The 27,059-nt window shown below is 41.3% G+C and overlaps 1 protein-coding gene across 1 annotated transcript in view; it reads left to right on the top strand.

The window, feature by feature from the left end:
* pappaa (pregnancy-associated plasma protein A, pappalysin 1a) overlaps window positions 1-27,059 on the top strand; it is a gene marked incomplete at its 5' end in the record, with an annotated part of 98,451 nt that overhangs the window by 42,511 nt on the left and 28,881 nt on the right. Inside the window, 5 exons of the mRNA XM_084383238.1 lie at window positions 25-221; window positions 15,873-15,983; window positions 16,759-16,894; window positions 17,205-17,418; window positions 20,527-20,701. Of these exons, the coding sequence (XP_084239364.1) occupies window positions 25-221; window positions 15,873-15,983; window positions 16,759-16,894; window positions 17,205-17,418; window positions 20,527-20,701 (833 nt within the window). The remainder of the gene's footprint in view (window positions 1-24; window positions 222-15,872; window positions 15,984-16,758; window positions 16,895-17,204; window positions 17,419-20,526; window positions 20,702-27,059) is intronic.

Here is a 27,059-nt window from a genome sequence, read left to right as displayed (position 1 = left end):
TCTCTGTTGTTTCTTCACCTGCAGAGGAGCCAAGCATGTGTTACTACTATGATGGTGACGGAGTGTGTGAGGACTTTGAGCGAGAGACAGGCGTGAGAGACTGTGGCCTCTACACTCCCAATGGTTTCCTTGACCAGTGGGCCTCCACTGTCGAAGTTTCCCATGAGGCGAAGCCCTACTGCTCTGGGGAGGTGGCTGCCGGATACCCTGCTGTCACAAAGGTAAGGCAATACACAGTTTGGCCTGTACAATATACTGTACATGTATACGTTGTGGAATGTGCTCTGTAGTTTCGGTAATACTATGCTTGTAAATGCACGTTAAAATAGAGATGTATAAGCGCAACGGCCACACGTTTGTGTGTGGCCTTCGTGGTCAGTGGAGCAGTTTCACTTGATGAAAATGGATTAGATCCACTGTGGGCATGCTGCACCAGATGTGCCGTTTCGTGTCTGTGTCCCATATATTTCGACCATTACGTTGATCTGCGTAAAGATCTTGGTAATCGATACATTGGATCATAATTGGTAACTTAAAACAGGCATTCTCCTTCATTCCTTAATTGTTTCGGGTATGGTCTCTAATTTAATCACGATTTTGGGCAACAGCTTTCTCAACCACAAATCAATTACATATCGATGATAGTGAAACTTCAATTTTTGCGAGACACAAAACAACTTCTTTAGCTTGTTTGCCAGTTAAGTAATTTCAGAGATTGGGACATTTAATTAGATGTCTCCCAGTGTGGGTGCAGAAGTTTGCTGCTCTCATTAAAGTAATGCTTACTGAAGAGAAAGAAGAAGCCATTGATTCCAACTAAGCCCGATGGAGGCATTGATCTGCAGAAAGGAACTGATTGCCCAAAACATTAGGGTGAGGCATACATTCATGTACACACACGCAAAGCTTCGGACACATAGAAGTGCAAATAGACTTGATCTGATTTAATCCCCGTCCCTAATATAAAAAGTCAAAGCGAAGGCATGTTGTCGAAGTGTACTTTCTCCTTTAAAGTCCTTTTTATTTTACATCCATTATTGTCTGGTTCTTTAACAGCTTTCAGGGTATTTGTTGATCAAATAAAATGTTAAAATGCTTTGAGTGACATCAATATCAGTGTTAAATTGCATGCTTACAACCCTACAAGGGAGAGACAATGTGTTAAAATTGAAAGCGGCACACCTCTACACGGACAGCTCTCTCTCCTCAGAGGCATGTGTGTGATGTTGGAAATGTCTGATGTTGGCTGTAAAGCTTGTTCTCACTGCTGATGATGCATTTTACAAGGCCAGTGAACTAGGCATTCTTGAACAGCTGTGGTCAGGTGCCTTGCTCAAGAACACTTTGGCAAGGGTTTACAAAAAACAGGGTAGGCTAGTAACCGACACCATTTAATGCATTTGATATTTATATGGCACCGCATCTGTCTGAGAGAAAAACAGAGCGCGTTCCAACCAAGAAGATTGCAGATGGTTTATTCTCTGAGAGGAATGAGACACCAGTGGAACGTGTCCATATAGCCATAAAGAAAGGATTTCTGCTGTGAAGGACACATTGTTCATACAAAAAGCACTTTTACTGTGGAGAACACACTGTTCCCCAAGGGTCGTATCTGGTGAGATCACCTCATTACAAGGCCACTGACTGTATACTCTATGTGGACACAGAAGTGCATGTGCACGTGTGGAAAGTATGCAAACGCAGGTTATCAAAACACAGCGGTCTTGTCACTATCTCTCTCTCTGCCTCTGCGTCACTTTCTGTAAGTTCTCACGTACCTGACCCTGGCCCATAAACTTGAGCTTGTTAGTGTTCCTAGTGTTCATGTGCACAAAAAAAAAAAAAAACCTGCTTGCACACTTGTTTGCTTATGGTAGCCCCCTTGGAAAACAAAGATAACATAACAAGGCCTCAAATTACTAATTTCAGATTCTCGTCTATGTAGTCCTTCTAAGCAATATTGCAATAGCATGCATGGGGCGATGGTCGTCCTGGAGGCTTATGCCACAGATCTCATATGCGGAGTGGATCTAAAGATGAAGACCAGGCAGTAGGCTTGCCTTTTGTTCATGGATCCAGTTTAAATGGCCACTTTAGAACACCAATACCAGTGGCTGATCGATAGCAAAACAAAGTTATTAAAGATGTTACCTATTTTAAAGGAGCTTTTGGTGATGCCTTGCAGCTGGTATTTTATTTTTTTGTATTTTTTTTGCCAACAATCAGTCATGATGACAACCTGGAATCAGCCATAGAGTGAAGAGTCATTTTTCAGGCATCTGGATCATATTCACCGTCTAGGATACTTCGTTGTAGTTCTCTCAGTTTGTAGGTGATTGTTTTACATAAGAAAAGTGATGCAAAATGCATTTGATGCAATTAAAAAGTCCAAGCCTCAGAACTGTAAAGGTACTTATGATGCTCTGCAATCTTTGTTGAGATGTTGATGTAATTTTTTTCTGAGCGATGTAGTCTTCCAAATGTGGCTTTGCAGATCCAGACCCACATATTGCTCTTGACAGGGAGTTAGAAAGCTGTTGGTGCAGTTAAATTGTTTGGCAAAATTTAGATGACTGTCATCAGTATACAATTTGCGAGGATTGAGTAATGGTAACAACTGCTGGGGTACAGAGCTTATTTTCTGTATTCAAGGGAGCTGACATTGAATACATTACTTCTGAGAAACTTAATATGAACTCAACTCATGAAGTCACCTTATTTGCGGCTTGAATATGTTACAAACCTCAGATTTGGTGAGAACTTGCAGCACCCTGACATTGAGTTGACTCATGTTTTGATGGAACATAGTTGGATGTTTCTATGTGAAGAGAGAAGTGTGCCTTCTGTGGGTAACTGATCATTGATTACTGGAAATAATTGTAGTTTGCATAGTTTTCCACAGATTTCTTCAACCATTTCAAATACTGACCTTATCAGTGATGCTTGTTGGAAGAACTTGGCACCTGCTTCTTAAAGCAATAGAAAGTAGATAAATCCATGCTTTCCTTTTGTAGATGGTAACAAGATCTATTTTGCACTTAAGCACGCAAAATTGCTGGCAATGTCAACAATTTCCTCACAGTGTCAGTGGATGGTTCATTGTTACAGAATTCCTTGCCACGTCAAGGCAAACTAGGCTGTTGGAAGACGTCAGGCAATGTCGTCATTTGCATGACGCATTCATGAATAAATTGAATCTGCAGGCTTGAAAAGGTTAATTGTACAATGACTATACTTAATCTTTTAAATAATGTCATTCACATACTTGATGACACCAAGGTATAAATGCGGGGCATGTTGCGAAATAGTACCTTTTCTCAAGAAACAAGTGTTGAGAGCGCTGAGTGACCATGCATAAATAAGCCTAAGGGTGACCCTGTCAGAAACTAAGCTGCTGATGGAAATGTTCTTGGGTTACATAGCACGCACATTGCGGTTACAACACACTCATTCTCTCTTTGTCACTCATATTTCTTGTATACTAAACTCACAGTAAGAAAAGTTACAACAACCATGAGTACAGCAGTTTCTTACACTTGACAGGATCAAAAATAGAGATACAGTCATTTCTTGTTGGGATCTTGGCACATTGAGTAACCTTTTGATCTCAGCTAACCACACCCCAGAGACAATGTCATTACCACGGCAAAAGAGCCAAAATGACTGTAAAGTTCCTTTCCGGAGTTATTGTCTGGTTAACCACGAGAATCCATAATCCACAATCCACAAAATGTCTCATCATTGTCCTTCTAGTGGTTTTGTGAAGAGAAAAAGACAGAGATGTATAAAGGGAGAGAGGCCCAGAAATGGGATAGAAGTGCCAAGTGAGTGTACAAATAAACCCAACATAAAGTGTCTTTGCAAGGTGTTGGGTCACCGCAAGCCACCAAGACAGCGTCAATGCTCCTTGACTTCTGCAAATCTCTGGATCCTTACTGGAGGGATGAGTACCATTCTTCCATAAGATGTCTGCAAATTTTAAGTCTGAGAATAAAAACTGAATTATGAAACAGCCACATTCTATGTAATATTTATTGATTAATATATAGTGAATATACAAATGCCAAATGCAGTTGCTTCCATTTTCATACCTGTTGATTTTTGCATTAAATTCAACTCAATGGAAAAGACAACAAAAACAGCACAACCAGTCATTCAGTAAAAAAAACACTGCCCACTTCCCATTTTGGACTGAAAGCCAACAATGGTTTCTTTTAACCATGACCATTAACTATAACCAATACCAAGACATTTATGCTCCTGAACCAGATCAGAAAATGGTTTTAGTTTTGGGTAATCGTTTTCTAAAGCACTTAAAAATGATTCATCCTACTGATAGGAGCATCAGATTAGATAATACTTGCAGGGCTCGTTAATGGCAACCACTTTTCAACATCAAAACTAGGTAGCATGAAACTATACATGTATGAATTGCTTCCTTCTAAACCTTGCTACTTTGCTAACTTTTCCCGCAAAAATTAAGGTCGGATTGCGACGCAAAGGAAGTATGTCTGCCATTGCGCAACCCAAACAGGAAGAGACATAAGACAAAAAGTGTGGAAACAAAAGCTGACGGAGAAGTGAGTGGAGGGCCATTCACTCGATGGAGGGTGCCGGTGTTGTGTCAAAGTCTGTTCCCTTGTTGATATGTGTGTCCCCTTACCACTGGGAACAAAACCGGCATTCACTCTACTAGATCACTAAGTAACAAAACCTGCATAGTTATTAATACAACCAGGTGTTTTACTCTGTCTTTTAGGAGCACTGAAGTCAAATTGGGATTCTTAAAATTGTTTTTTGCTTTGGACTGTAGCCATGTTGCTAATGCTGTCTTTAGCTACTTTCACAAACTTTGCCTCAGTACCATGACGCAAAGCAGAAAGCAAAAACTGCCTGAGTCTGTGTTATTTGTAGTTGTTTTAGTTTTATCAGAAACCAACAGCACATTGTCCTGCCTTGTTGAAGTAATAGCTTACTTCATCCTTTGTGGTTTCATTTAATCATGTTTCCATGTTCATGGCTCACAGCTCTTTGGTAGAGTTGGGCTAAAGATGTGCTCGCCTGATACAAGACAATGCTAGTGTAACAAACTCCCTGTGTTTGTGGGTGTTTTTTGTCCTGAATGAGTGTGTTGGGGGTAGGGAATGGAGAATGGATAGTAAATCATTTCCTTCTGATCTAGTAAACAAGTCCTGCATTTGAATTGTGTATCAGTTCTGTTTGATGTCTACAGAAAGTCTTGATTCTGCGTGTGTGTCTGCATGTGTGTCTTTGTGTCTGAGAGAGAGCGAGAGGCGGGCAGCAGCGATAGGGATCTTTGCGGATGCAAGACAGCAACAACAGCACAAGAAGGCACTTGAGGAGAAAGAGAGATCGTGTATCTGCACGAAATCTGAAGTGCTATGTACTTGTGTGTGTAAGGAGTATAGACAGAAATATACTTCTACTGTAAAAGACAGATACAGAGGGATGCAGAGATACACATCCTTTAAATGCCACAGTGGATAATAATCTGAATATACAGCATTTGAGCTCAACTTTTTTCTGAATCTTCATACACCAAAGCAAAGCCAAGGAGAAGGATGGGTGAACGATCCCACATTAATCCACTGCTGAGGCAGGGTTCAGCAATATAAGAATAAATGTTGCATACAGCCATAAATACATACTGCCCTTTTGCACACAATAGCTCAGTAGCCTGCAGTCTACCTTGACAGAATGTTAATGTGTGCTAGATGTCTGTTAGAATGACACACATTCATTTTTGGGTCATACACTGTGAATCAAAGCACAGACTTGCTTTGGCAAGGTTTTTGTAGTCCCCTATATGCAAATGCAAAAAAATGTGTCACTACACATATAACGTATGTATTACTTACTATTATTTTAATATGTGTACATATACACATTTTACTATGTGTATTTCATATGTTATGTATGTTGTAATAATAAATAAATAAATATATATATGTATATATATATATATATATATATATATATATGTTATAAACCTACTGTATATGTTTATATAAATGAATTACATATTATTAATATGTATGGCTGACTTATGAAAAAAATGTAAGGAATCAGAAATACAGATACAGATGGATGAACAGATTAGTGGTTGTAACTGAAGGTAAAAAAAAAAAAATCTGCAAATTAGTTTGACTGACAGTCTTTCTACATTTAAAAGAAAATACATCATTCAATAAAAATGATTGTGAAAGTAGAAAATGGTCCAAAACCACTGTTATTGGCCATTCCCACATTAGAATGTCCTCAAATGAGCAGTTTGATCCAATCAAAATACCATATGGACACCAGAGAATGTATGAAGTTAATAAAGTTGAAACACATTAATGATCAGAAAAAAAGGCCTAACTGCCAATAAACAATCTAGCCAGGTTTAATAGCTATATTGTTTTGATTTGTTGACCCTTTCGGTTCCCTCTTTCTATGTCAGACCCATCATGAAATGTTGTAGGAGACCAACGGTTAGAATACAGTAAGGTGGCTCCAGCTTACTTAAATGATTCTCCTTACACACAGGTACACAGTCAGACAGAGACTCACACCAGGCAAACACACACACTCACAGCTCCGACTCCATGCAGGATTATAGGGCAGGTCCATAGGGGACGGAAATGTACTACTGCTGTCTTTGTGGAGCAGAACATAATGTTCCCCCACTACCACACCATGGAATATGGTGAGCCAGCTCAACTTGCTCTAGGGGGATTGAATTGGAGAACTGGCCCTAGCAACTAACCTGTGTGAGTGTGTGTGTGTGCCCATGTACGTGTGCAGACTTTCACGTACATGTATGTAGATGAGTTTGGGTTAGCAGTGTGTGTGTGTGCGTTCGAACAGCAAGCCAGGTGATTTCTCCAGAGAGGGCTGCTGCCCAGGCAATCTCTGACGCAACCTCTGGGCACCCCTGGAGAACACTCCCCTTAATTATACATAAGCAACAGAAGGGATAACATTTTAGTCCTCTCACGCTGCAAGAAATTGCCTATATATAAAGTTCACCCATCTTCGGATGTAAAACAAACATATGTGCATGAGGTCTGAATTAAATAACACCTAACACGTTCATCTCCAGGCAAGTAATGCTTCAGATGGAAAGGAGAGGGAGAGGAGAGGCACTGTAGAAATTCTAAGATGATTCTAGCTGGTAAAAACAAGGAAACAACAATTGGCCCAGTTCTGTCCCAGGTCCCAAAAAATCAGACAATGCGTGTTAAGTTAAGGATACATACAAACTGTATATAGGCTACTGCAGAGTGTACATTTTCCTACATGCAAACAACAGGCAAACTTGCACATACAGTCGCCCATGCTGAAACACACAAACACACACGCACGTAACATGCCCACAAAAACAAAAGCTCATACAGTAGCCGAGCCGTTGCTTTCAGCAGCGCAGGAAGGCCAGCTCCTCTGGCACTGTCTCTCTCACCAACATTCCCCCAAAACCACACAGCCCTCTTCAGGCTCAGTGCCAGTGACATAAGCGTGTGGTAACATAAAAAAGAAACCTCTGGGATGGCGTTCCTTTTTCCCTTTTACTTTTCCCGTTTCAATTATTATTGTGGTTTCTGCCATGTGGAAACCTCATTGTGACTGGTGTATTTTTTCATGGCACTGATGACCCCCGTATAACATTTTCAAGCTGTTAATATGCAGGGTTTTTGCCCTGTTTTATTGAGCATAGGGGACCACTGACTGAGGGACATTTATATTCTCTGCAGACGCATCTGTTTTCAACTTGCTGGCATTGTACGCACACCAATCCCTATACATTAGTTTGTGGTCCATGGTCCCTGCCACCCAGTCACTACTCACGTCTGCCCTGATGAAAGTGGGATAGGTAAACTGCGTAATTGCAGCCACTCACTAACTTTTACAACCCCATTCTCAGTAGGCCATGGAAGTGGCCCATCATTAGGCCCGAACCAATGAGACGGTGAGCTTCAGTGGGTATGGGTGGGGCTGGGTGACAGGACATTACCTCACACACCAGGCGCTCACCAGCATTCCAGTAAACCATGGGATGGTGCTTGGAAACTCATACTAGTTTCTCTCTGTTGCTCTTTCTCTCCACAAATGCCTCACAGATGCTCACTCACTGCGTCCCATGCTCAGGGTTCAAATTCGTATATATATGTGCCTTTGACAAAGAGAGCGGGAGGAATGGAAAAGAAGAAGAAGAAATACCTTGTGATGGAAATAAACATGTTTTTAGGAGGTGCTGTGACAGAATAAATATTCTCTTAGGAAATTTTGTTCATTTGCACGTGTCCAAAATTTCCACAAATCCAGAAGAAAAGTCAAACTAGGTCGAAGCCTGACCTCACAGAGTCATAAAGCAGGATATGAAACAAACAATAAACTCAGCAGGTATGCTCTCATATCGACTCCTGGTGCAGCTCTCACACTGAGTCGATGGATGTTGGAGTTGATCATCGCATCACGCGAAATGAATGAACGACTTAGATGTGGTACTGATTATACTTACTGCTAAAGTGACTGAATGGAGGCAAAAACCAAGCACAGGATATGAAGACTTAAGACAATTGGGTTGGAATCATTTAGGGGAATGGGAACTTGTAAATTGGTGTAGACAAGGGGAATTGTGGGAAAGCTGGTTGACAGAGATAAATTCTAACAGCACAACAGAAATGCTCTTACAAGCCAAGCCACTGATAATATCTACCAGCATTTTTTTTTTTTTTGTTGCTTTCTTCCACATAGCACATAGTATGTGAGACATTACGTTATCGTGATGGCGTCCTCATGTCTGTCAAGATGTATACTGTAAATGCCATACGTTCCCATGATCGCCACTTCACATCTCGACAGTACAAAACCAAAGCCTCATTCTTACACAGTTCAGCATTGTATGTTTCTGCAAACCACAGATGTGTTAAATATGTATGTTTTATATGTATCATATCAACATTTCTACAATACGTGTCATTTCATGTTCAGATACAGCATCGTCGCCAGAATGTAATGTTAGCAGTTACAACGCTGCAAACCACAGATACCTCCAATGTTGACATTTGTACCAACTGTGGCATATCGCGTTCACATTTATGCTTATTAGCCACCTTTCACATCAGCTAGGTGGAGGGGATGGTGGTTGCGTTGCTTCAAACCACCAAGCCTGCCAAAAGGGCCAACCGCAGTTCGGGTCACACCAATCAATATTTCGAGACACCTTGGGACGTTTCCAGCTGTTTTTGTGCGACAGAACCGGGTGTTTTTTAAGTAGACCTGCAGAAATAGAAAATGCAACCGAAACAATTGTTTTAACTTATCTGGTGTTTAGCAGAAACACACTTAGCTAACATTTATTCAGGCGATTAGGTTGTCAGCTTCCAAGTATATGAGTTGACTTTCTTATCAAGAGGAGAAGGGGGTGGTGACAGCTAGTTAGCTAGCTGACAAAAACAGGTATCTTGCGAGATTTCCCAGCTGTGTTTGTGTCGACCAAACCAGATATTTTACGTGGTCACAACATAAAATTGAAAATGGAAATGCAAGTTTCAATACTTAAATTGTTAGTAGGAACGTGCAATGCCAGCATTTAATGTACTGTAAAATTGTACTAAGCTCTGGCACAACAATTTCCTTTGGGATTAATAATGTTCTATCTTATCTTGATGATTTTAAGTCTGAGTTCATACATTCATACCATAAGAAATTTGTCAAGACAATGACACAGGAATATTTGCTTGTTAATGTATTATAGCATCAAGTTTCATTATTGACCCTTGTAGGTGTGGCATGGCTCTATAACGAGGGGGCATGCCAATTTGAAAAATTACATCTACTGTTTGTGTTGTAAGTAAAGAAACCTGAGTACAGTGAAGAGTCCTGAGTCGAGTTAAGATCTCCGTCAAGCTCCTCAAGTGTTTGGAGGATACAGGAAGGACCTTTGCGGGGCCTCCTAAATGTCTGAGGGCCTCAATAATCTTCCAAGAACACATGGCCCATGTTTGCGTGTGTGTCTGTTTGGTTTATCGATTTGAATCCAAGATAGGACGTTTTGACAATCCCGAAGCTTCAACATCAGCATACAAGCCAAGGCGGGTGTAGCATATGTGTATGTTTGTATCTGAGTCTGTGTATGTGTTTGTACACGGATATGTGCAGAGGTGATCTCAGTTCACCCTGGCGCCAAATCTCCATCACAAGGGGAAAGGCTGTTGTTGAGGTACATTATGCTTATTAAAGCCATTACTATTGTCATTACTCTGTCTTTACTAACAGCGCCACTCTCTGTTTCCCCCTCTCCAAGTTTATGTTTTTCTTTATGCACTCAATGAACGTTTTTACAGTGCAGACGTATTTTCAGGGTAATGAGGCTGACAGTGGCATTCTCTCTTTCTGCTCACCTTTATCTCCTTTGGTTTCCCCTTGGCTCAAGACACTAAGCTTTCCTTTTATCTGAAGTGGTGATTTACAAACAGCAGTTTGTGTCTACAGACCAGGGATTGGCTGTTGTCTGCCAGTCCGACTATCCAGCTGGTATAAATTAAGACCATGTGTGTAACTGCGTGTTATTGTGTGAGTGTGTGTGTTTTTGGGTTAAGACCTTGAACTCATCTCTTGTGTCGCTGTTACTGTTTCCCAATGAAGGCGAGAAGTTGTTTTGTTCCAAAGAGACATCTTAGCATTCGACTTATTTACCTTAAATTTGGTTGTGGTTATGTTATGAATCAGAGTTAAGGAAATGTGTGTTTAATTTTACAGTAACAGCTTCCACTCTGGGGCAAACCCCTTTAAAACAGGAGCATTGCAAAATTAGCTTTTCCCGTCATTTGTAACAGTTTCAATCATCCATTTTGACCTCACAATCAACAGATTTTCCATATCTTCCCCTTCACCTTTTTTCCAACTGAGAGACTTCTTTTGACTGTCTTTTGTCAACAGTTCATGCTGCGATATTTTAGTTGTAATCAAGCAATCCATTTGAAGGTCTGCTGGCAGGTGGTATATTTTAAAGGCATAACACATTGAAGGCAAACAAAAACAAGTCTTGAGATGCATATGTGCTTGATTTCTATTTTTTGTTTTTGCCTCCCCTGTACGATGTATTTAAACCCAGATCCAGAGTTTAACGTTCACCTCGAGTGTTGTTTATGACTTCTGCGTCACGTCTCTGTTGGGGACATTAATGGAGTTATTCAATGCTTTTAAAATCCTTTGGAAACACACAGATAAGGTATCTATTGTCACGATTATATTGCTCTTCCATTGCAGACATACAAACACATGCAAAATGTTTTATTGTCTTTAGTATCACAGTAAATCTCTGTGTGCAACAGGGCTGGCTCAGAATACCTCATCTTACAATACTACAGTAAATAATGTGTTTGACACCATGACTCTTTTCTCCAAATCTCTTTAAAAGTGATTTAATATTCCTAATATTAGCGGCGGGCTGATTCATCAGGGCTTGCAGTGTGTCTGCGATAGAGGAAATCTGTTTTTTATTTGATCTCATTGGAGATCTCAGCTGATGTATTAGCCATAAAAAGTTTATTTTAAAAATCGTACTGTCTGAGACACATTATAAAAAAGAGGCCAGAAAAAAGGGAATCAGAGGCTTAGAGAGAAGTTGACTTGTGTTTTTCAATAACAGGTACATCCAGGATAAATTCATGTAATGATAATAATTTCTGCACATGTCACCGTTACAGTGCTTACGCTGCTTCTTTGGTTGCTAAATTTGTTGATGTAGCCTTTGTATATTGATAATTGTCGCCATATGCTACAAATTCTGCAAAGTTGCAAATTCTGTGTAAAATTATCAGCTTTTGTTACTTAATCTTTGATAAAGTGAGCGCTGCAATTGTTTCTGGGCTCCCATCACTCTCTCCTCCGTGCATTAATCAATTCACGTGCCTTTTACCATCCTTTGGGACTTACTGTTGAGAATGCAGTTACCTCAGTCCTTAATTAACACCTGATCATAGTACAAATGAGATCCTGTGCAGGAATTTTTTTTCCAGATCTCCAGCAGTCTGAATTTTGTTTTCAAGTAGAGGAGAGCCTGCCACTTCCTAGTTTAAAGGACTGGCTGGATGTGTACCAGGGTTTTAACGCAATTTGCAACACAAAAGCGTTCAGATCAAACTTTCTATGCTAATATTTGTGTATTTTAATACTGGAATTTTTTCACTCTAGGTAGGAAAGGCGTTTATGGAGAAAGATCATTGATTGTTGAGTCTAATTCCCAGGTCGTCGAAAAACTGACGCTTTGGGGTGAGAATCAACTATCTTTCTCCAGAATCACCTTGCCTACCTTTCAAGTCTTTACTGATAGGTTGCAGATTTGTCAACCTTGTCAAAAAAGTATTTTGTTCAATTAATGATAAGTCATTGTACTGTAAGCCCATTGACTTCTTTACTTTAAATTTCAAAAACAGCAACAACAATAGCATGGAAAAAAGCCTTTTTCAAAAGTTTGTTTGCTTGAACATGAAGGAAGGTGAATTAACCCAATTACAAAGTCCAAAACTGTTAAAGGTTAAGCCTTTATTTGTACTCGGGTGTCCTTCAGGTTGCATTTAGAAGAAGGAGCATTGCTAAAGATCTAATTCAAAAAGTTATACTGTAGGTTCAACATTGTAAAAAAGGGTCAGTGTTTGGGAACATGAACCTGAGCCGGCAGATTAATGTTGACAACTTAGATAGCAGTGTGACAGAAATCTGGGTGCCGAGGTAGCCATATTTGTTGATTGCATTTGAAAACACTTCTCAAAACAGACCTCAACTGCTGACACAGGACCTTTTCAAAGAGGCTGTCAAGAGAGAAAAGTGGTTTGCCTTCAGACTGTAACATTGTGCTATAATAAAGCAAAATATAAAGGAGAAGATAATAGGAAGAGAGAGGCAGCTCTGTTTTTCTTTCCTGGATGTCGACCATGTTGTGTGAAACATCCCCCGTCAACAGTTTCTGAGGCATGCTTGACCAAAAAATTCAAAATAGTTTTGTGGTTTATCAACACTTGTGTTTTAGATTGAGCTTCAATAAGGAGAGATTAAAACTGACAAAGTAATCTGCAGAGTTTCGAGAGAGTTTTATAGAAAATAGAATTTGGCAGTGGCAGCATCATGGCGCCGGGTTTAGCCATGTTGACTCACAAGGTCTCGGGTTGTGATCCAAAGCTTGTCGGCCAGGGCTTCTCAAGTTTGCTTGTTCCTTGCGTGGGTTTTCGCCGAGTACTGCAATTTCCTCCTCCATTCCAAGACATGCAGGTTAGGTTAATTGGCAACCCTAATTAGCAAGTGTTAAAGTGAGTGAGAATGATCCGTCTGTCTCTCAGTGTGTCAGCCCTGTGACAGATTGCCAGTGTGCTCAGGGTGTACCCAGTCTCTCACCCAAAGTGTGCTGGGATAATAAGTGGATATTTATGAACGGATTAATTGATAAAAATTTGAATATGTGGAACTAAAAGGTGCCGTTTGAAAGTGTTTGAGTGCTGAATGGGTTCAGAAGCGTCCCACCATCACCACCTTTACCCTCTCTTTTTGTGACTAAATGCCACTGCATTGGGAAGAGGTTGGAGGAAGTGTGATGAGCCTTGGGAGACTTGTGAATTGCATCCTACTGGTGTGATGCTTTACAGAGGAGGGGGTGTATTTGCTTGAGTGCAGGGGCTTTGGCATGCCAAGTAGTTTGTCTGTCTCGAACAGCGGGTCGTTAGAAAAACACACAACAAGATGAGAGGAGGAGGGGTGTGGGAGAAGGTGTAGCTAGTGCCACCTGTGTTCACATGAACAAGTCATCCGTTTGCACATGGAAAGGTTTTTTGTCACCTGTCAGAAAACAAGGGTAACAATGGAAACCAGCCCCACTTCAGTTCGTTCGCAGCGGACTGTCCCTTTAAATCCTATTGGTTAGTTAGGTCATGCAGTCATGGAGAGTGACAGAGTGTTGTGGGTTTTTATGGGTCAAGCCCAGACCAAAATCAGAGTTGGGCTAGGAAGCAATGTTGGACTCTGGGAAGCCCTGCACTTGCCAGAGTGAAATCACCCCTGGTTTCAATTTAGTTACTGTATTTATTTCATTCCCATTTAGAAAATGACTATGTTTTCCGGTAAATACAAAATGGAGATCCACGGAGCTGCACTGAAGCGGGGCCAAAGTCTCATGGCAACTGATCTCAGGTGTTTGTCACCTGCATTTTCCATTTCTGCCTCTTCAGCTCTGAGCAGAAAGGTCACGTCAACAGATCCAGGGGACAGATATATAGACAGATAGCTGGTCTGGCCAGTTTTCCACGGTGGCAGGATCTTACAGTAGCCTCTCTAGCAAAACTCTCATGTTACTGGTGTCTCATTTCACTAGCTCAGGGCAGCGGGCGAAACTCACCGTCCTTGGGTATGTGCCCTCTCTCCCCTTTGTCTGTTATGTTTTGCTCTATAGTCTTGTACTAATGTGTCCACCCATCACTTTCTTCCTGTCATTTTTCCTTCTTTTTAACCATGACTCTTTGCATCATCTCAGCCCTGTTTTCTCCACATACTTCCTGTCTATGTTCCTTGCCGCACGTCATCCTAATGTAGCTAATGAGGCGATAATGTGTGGAACACAAATCCTGAAGGAGGTCCTTTGATCTTTAGTATGTCAGCAAAGCTACAGTAATGAGGTGACTTTGTCAATGTAGAATTTATGATGACTGGATACTGGCAACTGCATTCCTGGTCCTTTAAGAGCTCTGCTCTACCATTAACGCTGCTTCTGATAGGATGACATAGTGGTAAAGTGTAAAGGTCAAGCCAGTAACCAATCACCATGTACGTGTGTACAGGTGGCTTGCCAGAGCAGTCAGTAAAAATGGATGAAAAGTATCAGTTGCTCTTTTAAAAAGCTGTTTGGTTAAAGGGGGTCTGTGGAACTTCTTTGTTGTGCTGGAAGCCTGTCGTTAGTTTATGCTAGCAGACTCTATTTCTTAACTAATATCAGCTACTGCTCTCTGTTAAGCACTCAAGAATGTGCATAAAGTCACATCCTTTTGTCTGTCGCGGAAAGTCCTTAACAAAGTAATCCACAGTCCAGCAACATTAAACAACTGAAACAAATCGTCCACAGGCTTGTGTAGGCAACTGAGAGAGTCTCGCTTTCAAAGTGCAGCATTTCAGTCAAATGCTGCTGATCTTTATTTCCACAATTGAAATATTGACCTTTATTTCATTGTGTCAAAAAAATCTGTATCTGAAAGAATCTGTTTTATTGTGTATCTGTACTTCGTAGCAACTTGTAGACACAACAATAATGGTTTATAAACACATTAGTTACTTTGCCTGTTACCAGACAGACACATTTTAATTATCATTGAGAGATTAGTTGAAAATCCATGCAACAAGTGAGTATGGCTCAGGGGGGAACTCCCACGTATGCTACACCTAATGAGGAAATACGGTACAGCTGTGTGACACAGGTGACTAATTCAGGTCCTGCTTGGAACCATGAAAACTCTCTGAGGGCTTCTAGTGGGCAGGTGTGGCATGACAGGGTTAAAAAAAAAAAACAGACTAGTACAAAGGAGGAGACAGAAGCAGAGGAGAGGGATGTGGGGCGTGCAACACATGACAGGGTGCAGGGTTTGTTGACAAGAAACAAACAGTGCAGCACAGAATGGACGTCAGCTGCACGTCAGCCCAAGTAGCAGACAAACAGAGAGAGAGTTGTGGAAAAACAGGGATCACTGCGTTTAGACAGTAACCCAACCTCCATTCATGTCGTCTTCTTTACATGCAAAGCCTACAAAATGGAAACAAAAACAGGTTTTGGTTAAAAGGATGCATATGAAACTACCCAATTTCCTTCTTTTTCACTTATGTTTCTCTAGACATGTCAGTCCAAGGTGTTTGATCTGTCGGATGGAGTGTCCCAGTATGCGTGGTTCCCCTGCCGTGAGGCCCATGTCACAACCTGGGGATATCCGAGCTACTGGCTCAAGGTAAGACCGATCTAAAAATAATTATTTTTCAGTACCTGTTTAAAAAAAGCCCAGAATAACCTGGCGTTTTATTGCTTTGTAAAGTGGTTTGCATGATTAATGAACCTCTAGTTTTCTGGTCAGGATGATTTATTCTATAGGAAGCTTGATTGTACTTCATAGTTATTGGTATTCATAGGAATGCTATCAATATGGTGGCTGAGAGAGTGAAACACTGCATCTTAAAAACACAAATTAAGAAAAATTACGGGCCAGTTTGTAAACTTATTTGATATGACCATGGTGGTGTTGTTCCTACAACATCACAACTAATGTCGCTCCATGAACAAAAAGTCTGTATTGGGAGCAGGTTGTGGTGGGTGAATGGGTCAAGTACTGGACTTTCACCCAAGAGCCTTGTTTTTGTCCAAAGCGGAACTTGATTTTAGAATGAATGAATTTTTTAGTTTTCTGTTGCAGTTTGGTTAGGATTAGGAAAAGCCCATGGTTTAGGCTAACAGTTAGGGTTAGGGTGAGGGTTAGTAAGGCTAACTTTGAGTCGCAAAGCCATGGCCTTGATCAGTTGCAGTAATCATCCTGGAGCAACATCAATTATGATGTAGGAACAACACTAACATGGCAATATCAGATTGTGTAACAAACAACACATATGGTGCATGAAACATTGAATTAAATGAGGGAATAACACATCCAACTTCAACAGTTCAGAGAGTCGATGCAGTAGTTTCCAGTTATTGAAATATTGTACCTGACTTTATACTTTCATGTTGTTCAGGCCCACTTTTCTCATCCCATGGTGGCGGCAGCAGTGATTATCCACCTTGCTGCTGATGGTACTAACTACGTTGACCAGACTCAGTGCAACATTACTGTTCAGCTGGTGGACACCAAGGAGGGCATCCACAGTCTAGGTGAGTACTGCCTCCTGTACTTTTAAACCCACTTGATTCACGTTCGGTGTCAGGATGCTAAAAATATGACTCACAGGGAAGCTCAGCTTTAAAGTAGCTTTACCTACTGTAACTAACAAGAGCTTTTTAAAGTTGAGAAGGCATCAAACACTCTTCCAACACCAGCATGCTATTTATCCATTTTCCTCTCACCTAATTCACCATCAAGGTGAGATCAACACTTGCCACCCCGACTCTGTTCTCTGCTTCTTTCCCCCTACTTTCCTCACCCCGATTTTTATCCTCTCCATCTCTGATATCTCCTCCACAGGCGAGTGGCGTCTCAGCTGCCGTACCAACCCTCTGGTGATCCCAGTGAGCCACGACCTGTCGGTGGCCTTCTACCACACCAAGGCTATCCTGGTCATGTTTGCCTCCCGCCTCGTGGCCATCTCCGGCGTAGGCCTGCGCTCCTTCCAGTCCTTCGACCCCATCACGATAAGCGGTTGCCAGAGCAATGAGATCTACAACCCAACGGGCCAGAGGTGAGGTTGAGAAATAGGGAAGGGAAATGGAGGATTGGTGAACATGAGGCCTACATATGTTACACACACAACCAAACCAGAGACATGCACATGAAATCCTAAGATTATGTGAATGCACACACACACACACAACTTGCACAATCTTTTGCCTTAAAGTTACAGGAAAATTGAATTGGATTCATCTTTTTCCAAATACACATAATACAGTTAATTATAACCATAATTTGTTCTTACACTTCTCATGGAAGTTGATAAACCAGGATAGAAGGGCCTGATTTAGTAGTTTCTTTAGGCCTTTATTCTGTAACAATATCCAACATGGATAAAGAAAACTCCTCAAAAAAAGGCGCATTAAGAGAAGATGTCGAATGACTTCCAGGTGCCGCTGAGCGCTGGCAAGACCTCCATCACAAAATGTCTTCTCTACTTCAACTACACGTACACACAAACATGCAAGTGATTGATATCATTCACACAAAACAACAAGAGACAAAAGATGCTCAGAAGAGTGTTTGCGTGTGCGTATTTGAGCCAGAGAGAGGGAGAGGCATGCGTTAATTACTGTTGCCAACAAGCTGTTTAATGTTAGACGTCTGCCCAAAGCTATGGCTCAAACAATAAAACGTTCTAGCTAACAAATATAATATCAGTGGAAATTTACAATTAATTTGGACCTGTTGCTGAGCGCCACAAATTTCCAACAACAGAGCAGCCGAAACCCGCCTCCAGCACTAAATCTTGTTTACCACCCCAGTTTGTTTTGTGTTGAGTTCGGATGAAGTGCACACTGCATACAGATAATCTTTTTCCCTCCCAAAGTCCTGCCGAAGTGGACATGATTCTCCTGAAATCAGTTTTGCACTGTTCAGCACTACATTGAAGTTGTCAGCTGCCAGTTAATTAAATAAATGACCTGTCAATCTGGCATCCAAAGTGCTGCCCAGAGCAGAGCGGTATTCCATGTCTTGACATTTCCCTGCGTGTGATGAAACAATTCGTTACCACCCAGAATCTGAACCAGGACATAAAGATGTTCCAGTTGAAGTGATTGTTTTTCCCCCAAAGATCTGTTGTTAACACCAATTTAGCTGCAAATTCACATTTTTTGAGTCTCCACCTCCTTTAATTGTAACTCCTCGACCATATGATGTCACATCACTCCTCGCAAACATAGCTAAAACCAGACCACACATGCACAAGGAGTCACAATTTACCAATTTCCACACCGCCGTCATGCATGAGACAATTCATACTGATGATGCTCCCGCAAACCCTTTCAACAAGAAATGCACCAATAAACACCGCAATACACAAAGAATGGATGGTCGGGGGGTCTGTGCAGAGAGATAGAGCTGTTTGTGGCTTTTGTTGTGTGCCAGTGAGACATCCAAGAGCACCTAAATAGATTAAAACTGCTGTGTGTCTGCATCAGCCAGGAAATTGTTTGTTACCGCACACGCACACAGACGAGTTGCTTTCTCCAAGAGTTCTCGCTGACTTTTCTTTCTTTCATATTCTCTCCACTTCATCAAATTTCCAATGGCTCTTGAAAACTAATGTTTTTTTTAACGATGGCAAGTCCAGTTTTTTATTGAGCACACCAAAATCTGAAATTTGTAGTATTATTATCAGTTATTATTTACCAGTCTCTCCTCTCCTCTCCTCTCCTTATGTCATTGATCTGTTTCTTCTCTTTAATCCACTCCAATTCATCATATACATTCTACCCCCGCTTTCCAAATGTTCTTGTCTCTCCATTTTTACCTCACACCGTCTTCACTTCCTCCATATTACCATTCCCTCTCCCTGCTTTTCCACATCTCCCCTCCATCATATGCTGTCTTCTCATCCGTCACTTTCACGTCATCCTCCTTTCCCTCGAACTGTTTGCCATCTCCTCTCCTCAATTCTCCCCTTTCTGTGCCTCCTGCTCCCGCTTTCACTCTCTCATTCTCCTGGGCTGAGCAGCAGCACATTTCCCGTAATACTTATGCCTCCACGAAACACCACATCCCCTTTTCCCTGAGTTGTTAACAACAGGAGCTATTAACATGACTCAGTTTTATGTTCCATGCTTGTCTGCAAACGCATGCACATGTATGTTTTCCCTTTTCTCGCAGTTTTTTCACACCCTTTTCTCTCTCACTTTAATGCTTTTGCTCAATCTCTGTGCTCGTCACCTCTTTTTTTTATTGTTCTGTTCTCCCTTTCTACCCTTTGTTGGACATACTATTGTGCTGTGCTGTATACTGTACTCATTTGCAGGGGAGGAGGATAGTTTTCCAGGTAGTTAGATTCCAGAGTGACTAGCAGAAAACCACAAAGAGATTTTGTTCCAAGTGAAAATGTGTCCACAGGAGAGGCTTCGAGGCTAGTTTGTCTTGCAACTCTTATGCTTTACAAACAGTCTTCACCTGCTTAGCTTATCTTTTCAACATGAGCATTTTTTATTATTATTAAAAAGCTCTGAATTTGAAAGAAGAAGCAAAGAAAAGTCAAAGATAATGTCTGCAACAGATGTGGAAGACAAAGGGATGAAAAGAGCAAAAAAGAGAGTTTAACAATGTTTCTCCAGACCTGTATTGTTGTACATCCTCTCCCTGTCTCTTTCTCCGTCAGCTTCATAAGGGAACCCTATACCGTCGAATGTGGACTGTTGTAAAAAGGTGCCTTGGGCATCCGAGCATTGCAAGAGCCTTAAATGCCTTCTTCACCAGGCTACCAACACAGAGCTGCAGCCAAACTCTGCCATTGTAGCCTGCACATATAATGTCCTGTCGCTCTCAATTCACATAGTAGACTCTGGCATGTGCACACAGACACCCCTCTCATGCGCATAGCAAATATGGCAATCTTTTCTCCATGTGGTTTATTGATTTGATATGTTAAGCAGTCATTGATGGATGGATGTGGTCGACTCAGTGCATAGCTTTTCTGTTTGTGAGCAAATGTGTGACTGCTCCCACGTTTGAGTGTCTTGCAGTATTATTTTATACACTGAATTTATGTCGGTTGTAACTTTAAATGTGATTTTTAGTTTCTTTCTCTCTATCTCTCTCCCTCTCTCACTCTTTTACCAACGACCCCCACCCCCCTGCTCGCTCGTAGTTGTGTACATTATTCGTGCGAAGCCATTGACTGCCAGGAACCCTTAATCCGCAATGCAGAGCTCAAGTGCAGTAGCCCTGGCCGCCACTTCTTCAATGGAGACCGCTGCACCATCTCCTGCAACTCCGGATACGTCCTGCAAATCCACCAGGATGATGACATCATCAAGAGCCAGGTAAACACACATGTTTAAACACACACACACACACAGACACTCACACAGGCAGAGCTCAGTGCACACGGATGCATGAATGCGCACATGCGAACACTTAACGTGCAAAAGCGTTTTTTACAGCATATGGGGAACATGCGTGCAAACATGGAGAAGCACTGATGCAAACTCAAGCACATAAATGGCCACGAGAGGAGAGCGCGAACACGCTTTTCTCTCTGCTCTCGTCTCCATCTCTGCATTTATTTTGTCACCTGCAAAAACTAGGCTTGGCACGGCAAGCCTCCAGGGAGAATGACATCATGAACATCCAGGTAGATGAGTGCTGCACTGAGGAGTGGAGACGCCCCAGTCTCCTCCTCCTGCTGGCTCGCTGCACATATACAAACACACACACACACACACACAGAAAGGCACGCACGCACACCCGAACAAACACACACACACGCGCACACCACCCATTTTCTGTACAAGCACAGACATAATAGTGTTTAGTCTCTTGCTGAGCATGCTGCACCATCACCTCAAACAGTCACTTTGTATCGCTACTCCACCGGGACGATGACATCATCGCATAGTGTCTGCTCCCTCTCCCTCCCTCGCTCGTTCGCTCCATCCCTGCTCATTTTCGCACACATTCAAGTCTCTGTTAAAGGGCAGAGATTCGCTACCGCTCTCTCTCTCGCAGCAGCAGCAGCAGCAGCAGCAGCAGTAGCACACAGTGAGTGCTTCCACGTAGATACCAGCACACATACAGTAAAGTACAGACAATCTCCTGCACAAACAGGACACAGATGTGAACGGATACAGTATACACACAGATGCATGCATGCCACAAGTAAACAAACAAACAGGGTAGTTGACACCGCATCGTAAACCTTCTGGATTGTGGCCAAGCTGCTGTAAAGGCCATATAAACGCTTTATCCTTCTCCACGGCTCTGTAAAGGAGTCTGCAAGACAATCTATTAATGCTCCCTCAGAGAGATGGGAGTTTCAGAGAACAAGGTAAATTTAGTTTTTATGTGTATTTCAGTCTGGAACTGTAGGTGAGGCAGAGAGAGGAGTTTTACAGAGTAGCAGAGAGGGGAAAATGATGACATTTTTTGCTATTTGGTCAGGATTCTGACCCGAACAACGCTTTCTCTATACCATCCTTCGCATGGCTGTTGCCGGAATCTCTAACTCGTCATAATTGGAGTGTTTCTAGAACCGCAAAGTCGTTCAGCTGTCCCCCAGCCTTCCACTCAATTGCTGTATTCACACATGTGCACACTGTAAACTGTATCTACACACCAAAGTAAGCACACGCGTGTATGTACACATGCACAGAATCACATACACATCCGTACATACTGTATGTACAAACACCGTTAGAATAGTTCTCCATTGAGTCGGCACAGACTTCTAATTGTATTAGATTTTGATTGACAGTGCACTATGTGGCTATTCATCAATGTCAATTCATTTAGTGATGAATTATGCTTTTCAGAGAGGGAGAGGCAGGAAAGCACAGAGAATGCGGGGGACAGGAGAGAAAAGAAAGGAAAGTAGGGCTGAGCCAAATATCTTTTTTTTTTTGTTGGACTTGGAAGGGTTGCCACAAATGATGACTGACAGTTCAAAGGTATTTAGAGGACCTGGTATTTATGAAGAACTTTTTGGCATCCCTTTACTCCACTAAAAGGCATCTGGTCTGTTTTGTTGGTCCGATATCAAATTAGCATTTTGCAGTTCATTTTCATAAATAATGCTCTGCAAAATTGGATACATATCTTGTAAAATCTGGACTTTGTAATCGTACTTGTCAGATGTGTGGCCTCTTGTAAAATCAAATGTGTTCTATGACCTAATCTTTGCAAAATGTCCCGTATAGTGCTAGATAATAACTTTCTTCAACTTTTTGGAATTATAAGTTGTGTATGGATGTTGCTATAACGTCCTCAGATAATTAAAATGATGAAATATGTCATTCGTAACTCATACTTTGGCTCTTCCTGCATACATAAGCATTCAGCAGGATCGACGGAGAGCAATACGCCAGAGTCCTCTCCCTTTGTTCCGAAATCATTTAAGGCTCAGCCATGTAATGTCAGCAAGGGCAAGTAAATCACTGTGCTCAGCTGACATGCCACCACTAAAAAAACTGATGCTGCAAACTAGATGTGCGGATGAATGATGTTTATAATTACGATAACAGAATCCAATCTCCTTTTAACTCACCCTGTCTGCCGTAGCAGGAGTGCCTTCTATTACTTGCTTGTTGATCCATTTCAAGTCCAGTCTTTTATCCTCAAAGACTGAAACAATTCTGCGGGAAATGATTTCACCAGTTGCGCATCCCTCCAGGGGTAGTGGAAGTCTCCTCCTGAAAGTCTTTGGAAGTTTTAACTCAGAAACAGTCGCACACATGGGCACCATTCAGTGTAAAAATAAAGTTGTTTTGTTGTCCAGTCACTGAAAACCATCATTTTCACATCTACTTTTCTTTGTTTTGAGAGAAGAACACAACATTTTGAAGCAGGTTTTGTTGTTGGCAGCAGTATGTTGTTTCTTTGACTGCAACAGCAGCACAGCTGTGGAGTGACTGAACTCTGTGACTGCAGGACAAATTAATGCTCTCATCTCCCCCTCAGTTGGGGTGACAGTTGGAAAGGTAAAGTGAATAGTGAAACATAATAAAATAGAAAACAACTTCTCCTCAGATTTTCCTTATCCCCTCAGTGTACATCTCTCAATCCATGTATTTCCTTTTTTTTCACCCTACACACCTCCATACTAAGGTTGAAAAGTACAGTGTGAAGCACAATCTTGTCTCCTTTCATTAGCCAATTACACTCTTGTTCTGGGAACACCATGTTCTTAGATAATGCTATCTTCTGAAAAAATCTGTTTCCCTCACTTGCTTGATTTGTATATGTGTGCTTCATTGCTGTCTGTTTTCCAGATCTCTCTTTCTCTTTGAAGTGGTTAAGGAACACAGACTGCTGGCACTGAAAAGGCCTGTTTTATTTTAAGTCGACTTTACCTTTAACAGTCTCTTTATGCTTTACCACTGTCAACCATAGATTGTAGCCAAGTCCATCAAATCCTGATTGTCTGCCCACTATATGATATCTATCCACTTTCTTTAAAGACCCTCTTCAGGTCTCAACAAAGTTGCGACAAAAATTTTACACACATTTATATCGTCCATATTTGTTTTTATCGACATATTATTTCCCTCGTATTCATAAGAGTGGGCAGTCAGCCAGTTCAGTCGAACAAAGGCTTTTATGTGCATGTTTTATGGGCACCCGAATATGGATGTCTAAAGATGTTTTCAGTATTCATGCCCAGTGAGCAACTTTGATTGGAATTATTGGGCACCATCTTGAAACACTGAAGCCAGTCTTCATTTGAACGATGATGTGGATGTCTGGATGTTCTCATGCATTGTGCTTCTGTAGGTGCTCCAGTTTTCTCCCACAAACAAAGGATACCCATGTAAGGCATTGTATTAAAAATACTCAGTTGGACCTGATCCAGAGGTGCTGTGCCATAGTGGGTATTAAGGATGGGTCTAATGTAGAGGACAATTATCACCTTGGTAAGTGATACAATATCACTTAGATACATTAAAAGACCCTATTCCACCGAGCCAACCGAGTAACCCCGATGTGTTGGTGGGTGGTTTTCTGCTTTGGTACTGCTTTGGTACTAACTTGTGAAGGCCAAGTTAAACCAACTGGATGTAGCCAAACGATAATGTTAGCTAGGAAATGGCTGAATGCTAACTTTAGCTAATGGATTATCAAATATGTTGGTTTACATTGAAATATGGCCCAGTGTCCCTCAAGATTTTCACCATTGTTGATCAATCTGGATGCAGTTAAATGATAACCATCTGTCAGATTTCCCAGGTTTATACTAATTGCAACGTGGAGCACAGCAGCATTACATTATCCCTACATTTGAGCGTCACACCCTGAGTCAGAAGAAAATAACCACTGTGTGAATACTATCTATAGTCCATCAAATCTGTTCAAACAGTGCCCACACAGTTCTGGTAAAGCAGATAACTTGAGTGTTTGACTGTCAAACTCTTAATAAATAATACCTAAAGATGTTTCCTTATGAATTTAAACATAACTGCTGCTCATTTAGTGAAGGCTTTGCAATGTAATCCTAGTTTTTGTCAGCCTGTTGCTCCTCAAGTTGCAGACTTTGTGCATGCTGAGTTAGAACTTGACACTTGTATGGCTAGTACCAGGTATTTAGCATTGCTCCTGATTGAAGGAATTGAATAAAAATTCCAATATGTGTAGAACAGCCAGATCTAAAGAGGCCATTACCTGTGTTTCCATGTCTGCTGACAGAAAGCCTGTGCGACCCCTCAGTTGCGCTCACAATGGGAAAAGAGCTGCTCTGTTTTTGGACAATTTTCCCACAATATAAACTCATAATTCTTCCACCCATAATAAAGCAGTCACTTAGTGGTTTTTAACAGAAGCTAGTTTGAAATCCATTCAGTTCAGGCTAACATGGTTATCGTTTAGAAGAACTAACCCTCCCAGAATTTTATTTACTTAGAAGCAGAGAGGTTTTTTCTTCACTGGAAGCTGACAAGCTTCTAAGTAAAGCGGATTATTTTCTCCAAAACGGTTTCATAAGGGCTTTTCCATGAGGACTAGACAATGATAAATTACACTTAATTCCACTACTAAGCAATACTGTAATAACAGTGTCTATCAATGTGCAACTGTGTGTTAGGACTATACTTTATTTGCGCTTATGCGTTTGTGTGCCATATGAGACAAGGCAACCCCCTGAGCTGAAGGAAGACAATGTCAGTCCGTCGATTAATTTGTCTGTTAGTCTGTCTGGCTTGCATTAGGCAGAGTAGCCAAAGGTTGTAAAAATCGCTTTTGGAAGAGAAATAGTCAGCTGTAAATTTTTTAAAGGAAGGAAAATTCCCACACATTTGCTTAGACACAATACTCACACACTTGGTTGATTGGATGTAAAAAACAACACACACAAATACATAATTTCGCAATTGTACGCACATACCTGTACTTACAGTCAGTGGATTAACACTAAATAGATCCTTCCACATTTCTTCTACGCACACTTTTCCTCACAACCTCCCATCACTGTTGAGTCATTCAACCCCAGACCCAGTTATTTTTCAGCAGGCATTCACATGTGATGCATATGCTACTTTGCTGGATATCCAAATATGAAAGGAGCTTATTTATTTTGAGAGAATCTGATACTGTTATGCAGTATCATATAATGGGATCAAGATGAAAGATAGAAAATACATGAGAAGAGGGAGAAGGTTATGAAGCAATAGATATGTAATGCTAACTGAGTCCAGCTTGTGTGGCCTTAAAGTTTGGCTGCTCTTTAGAAAGATGTGTGTAATTAGAGTTAGCCCAAACAGGGGTAAAAAAGTTACTTGTGGTCAAACACAGGTTTCCCTTCTTTTTGTTCTGTGGAGGAAGAGTCAAAATGATTGAGCTCTCACAGCTTTGTTGTGAGATTTCTTGGCATGGCTATCAATTTAAGCATTCTTGTTGTGTTACATGGTGCTATTTAATGGAAGAGGATGAAAACGGTTGAGGTTTGGACGAGGTAGCGGCTCCTCATTTTGGTCTCATCTTTGCAAATATCGTACCACAAGCCAAATAATTTACAGGAATCAGAGCTATTTCTAATAGGAAATAGACTTACGATCAGGAAATTCTTCTGCTGGAAAAGGAGAAAAAAGAGATTACCATTTCGAAGCGTAATGTTTTGGAAACATTCTGGTTACCATCGCTGTTCTGGGAACTCATATAGCAGCACATGCCGGGTCCTTCTTGCTGTATTCTCTGCACAATCTTCTCATCACTCTTGATCAGGAATGGTTGGGTGTATAAACATGAGTTCATACATAAACACACATGTGCACACAGGCAATTATTGCATGACATGAGGCAAGTCTCAGTCAGGCCTTGCTAGGTCATGGCTCCTTCAGCAGGAACCTGAATGGCTGCTGTTTCTAATCAAGGACTGCTCTCTATGATATGTCCATAATGGGACTGGAAGGAATGTTAATCTATGATACAAGTTCTTATATCATGCTGTAAGACTTGAGCTTGTCTTTGTTTGTCATAGTAGAGTGGTCTACTGTTGGGTTTGAATCCTGGCCTGAGTCCGTTTCTTGTGGATTTTTCATGTTCTCCCCATGTGTGGATTTCCTCTGGGTTCTCCAGTTTCCTCCCACATTCCAACAACATGTAAGGGTCCACTCGCACAGGATTCCATCTGTAGGCCTGATAATGTGAGGCAGTCTGCCTTAATTGTGAGAAGCTTCCACTGAAAAAGGCACTTTT

This window comes from Pagrus pagrus, assembly GCF_965226575.1.
Source record: "Pagrus pagrus genome assembly, chromosome: 19".
Lineage (NCBI taxonomy): Eukaryota > Metazoa > Chordata > Actinopteri > Spariformes > Sparidae > Pagrus > Pagrus pagrus.
This window is presented reverse-complemented; position numbering and strand designations above follow the sequence as displayed.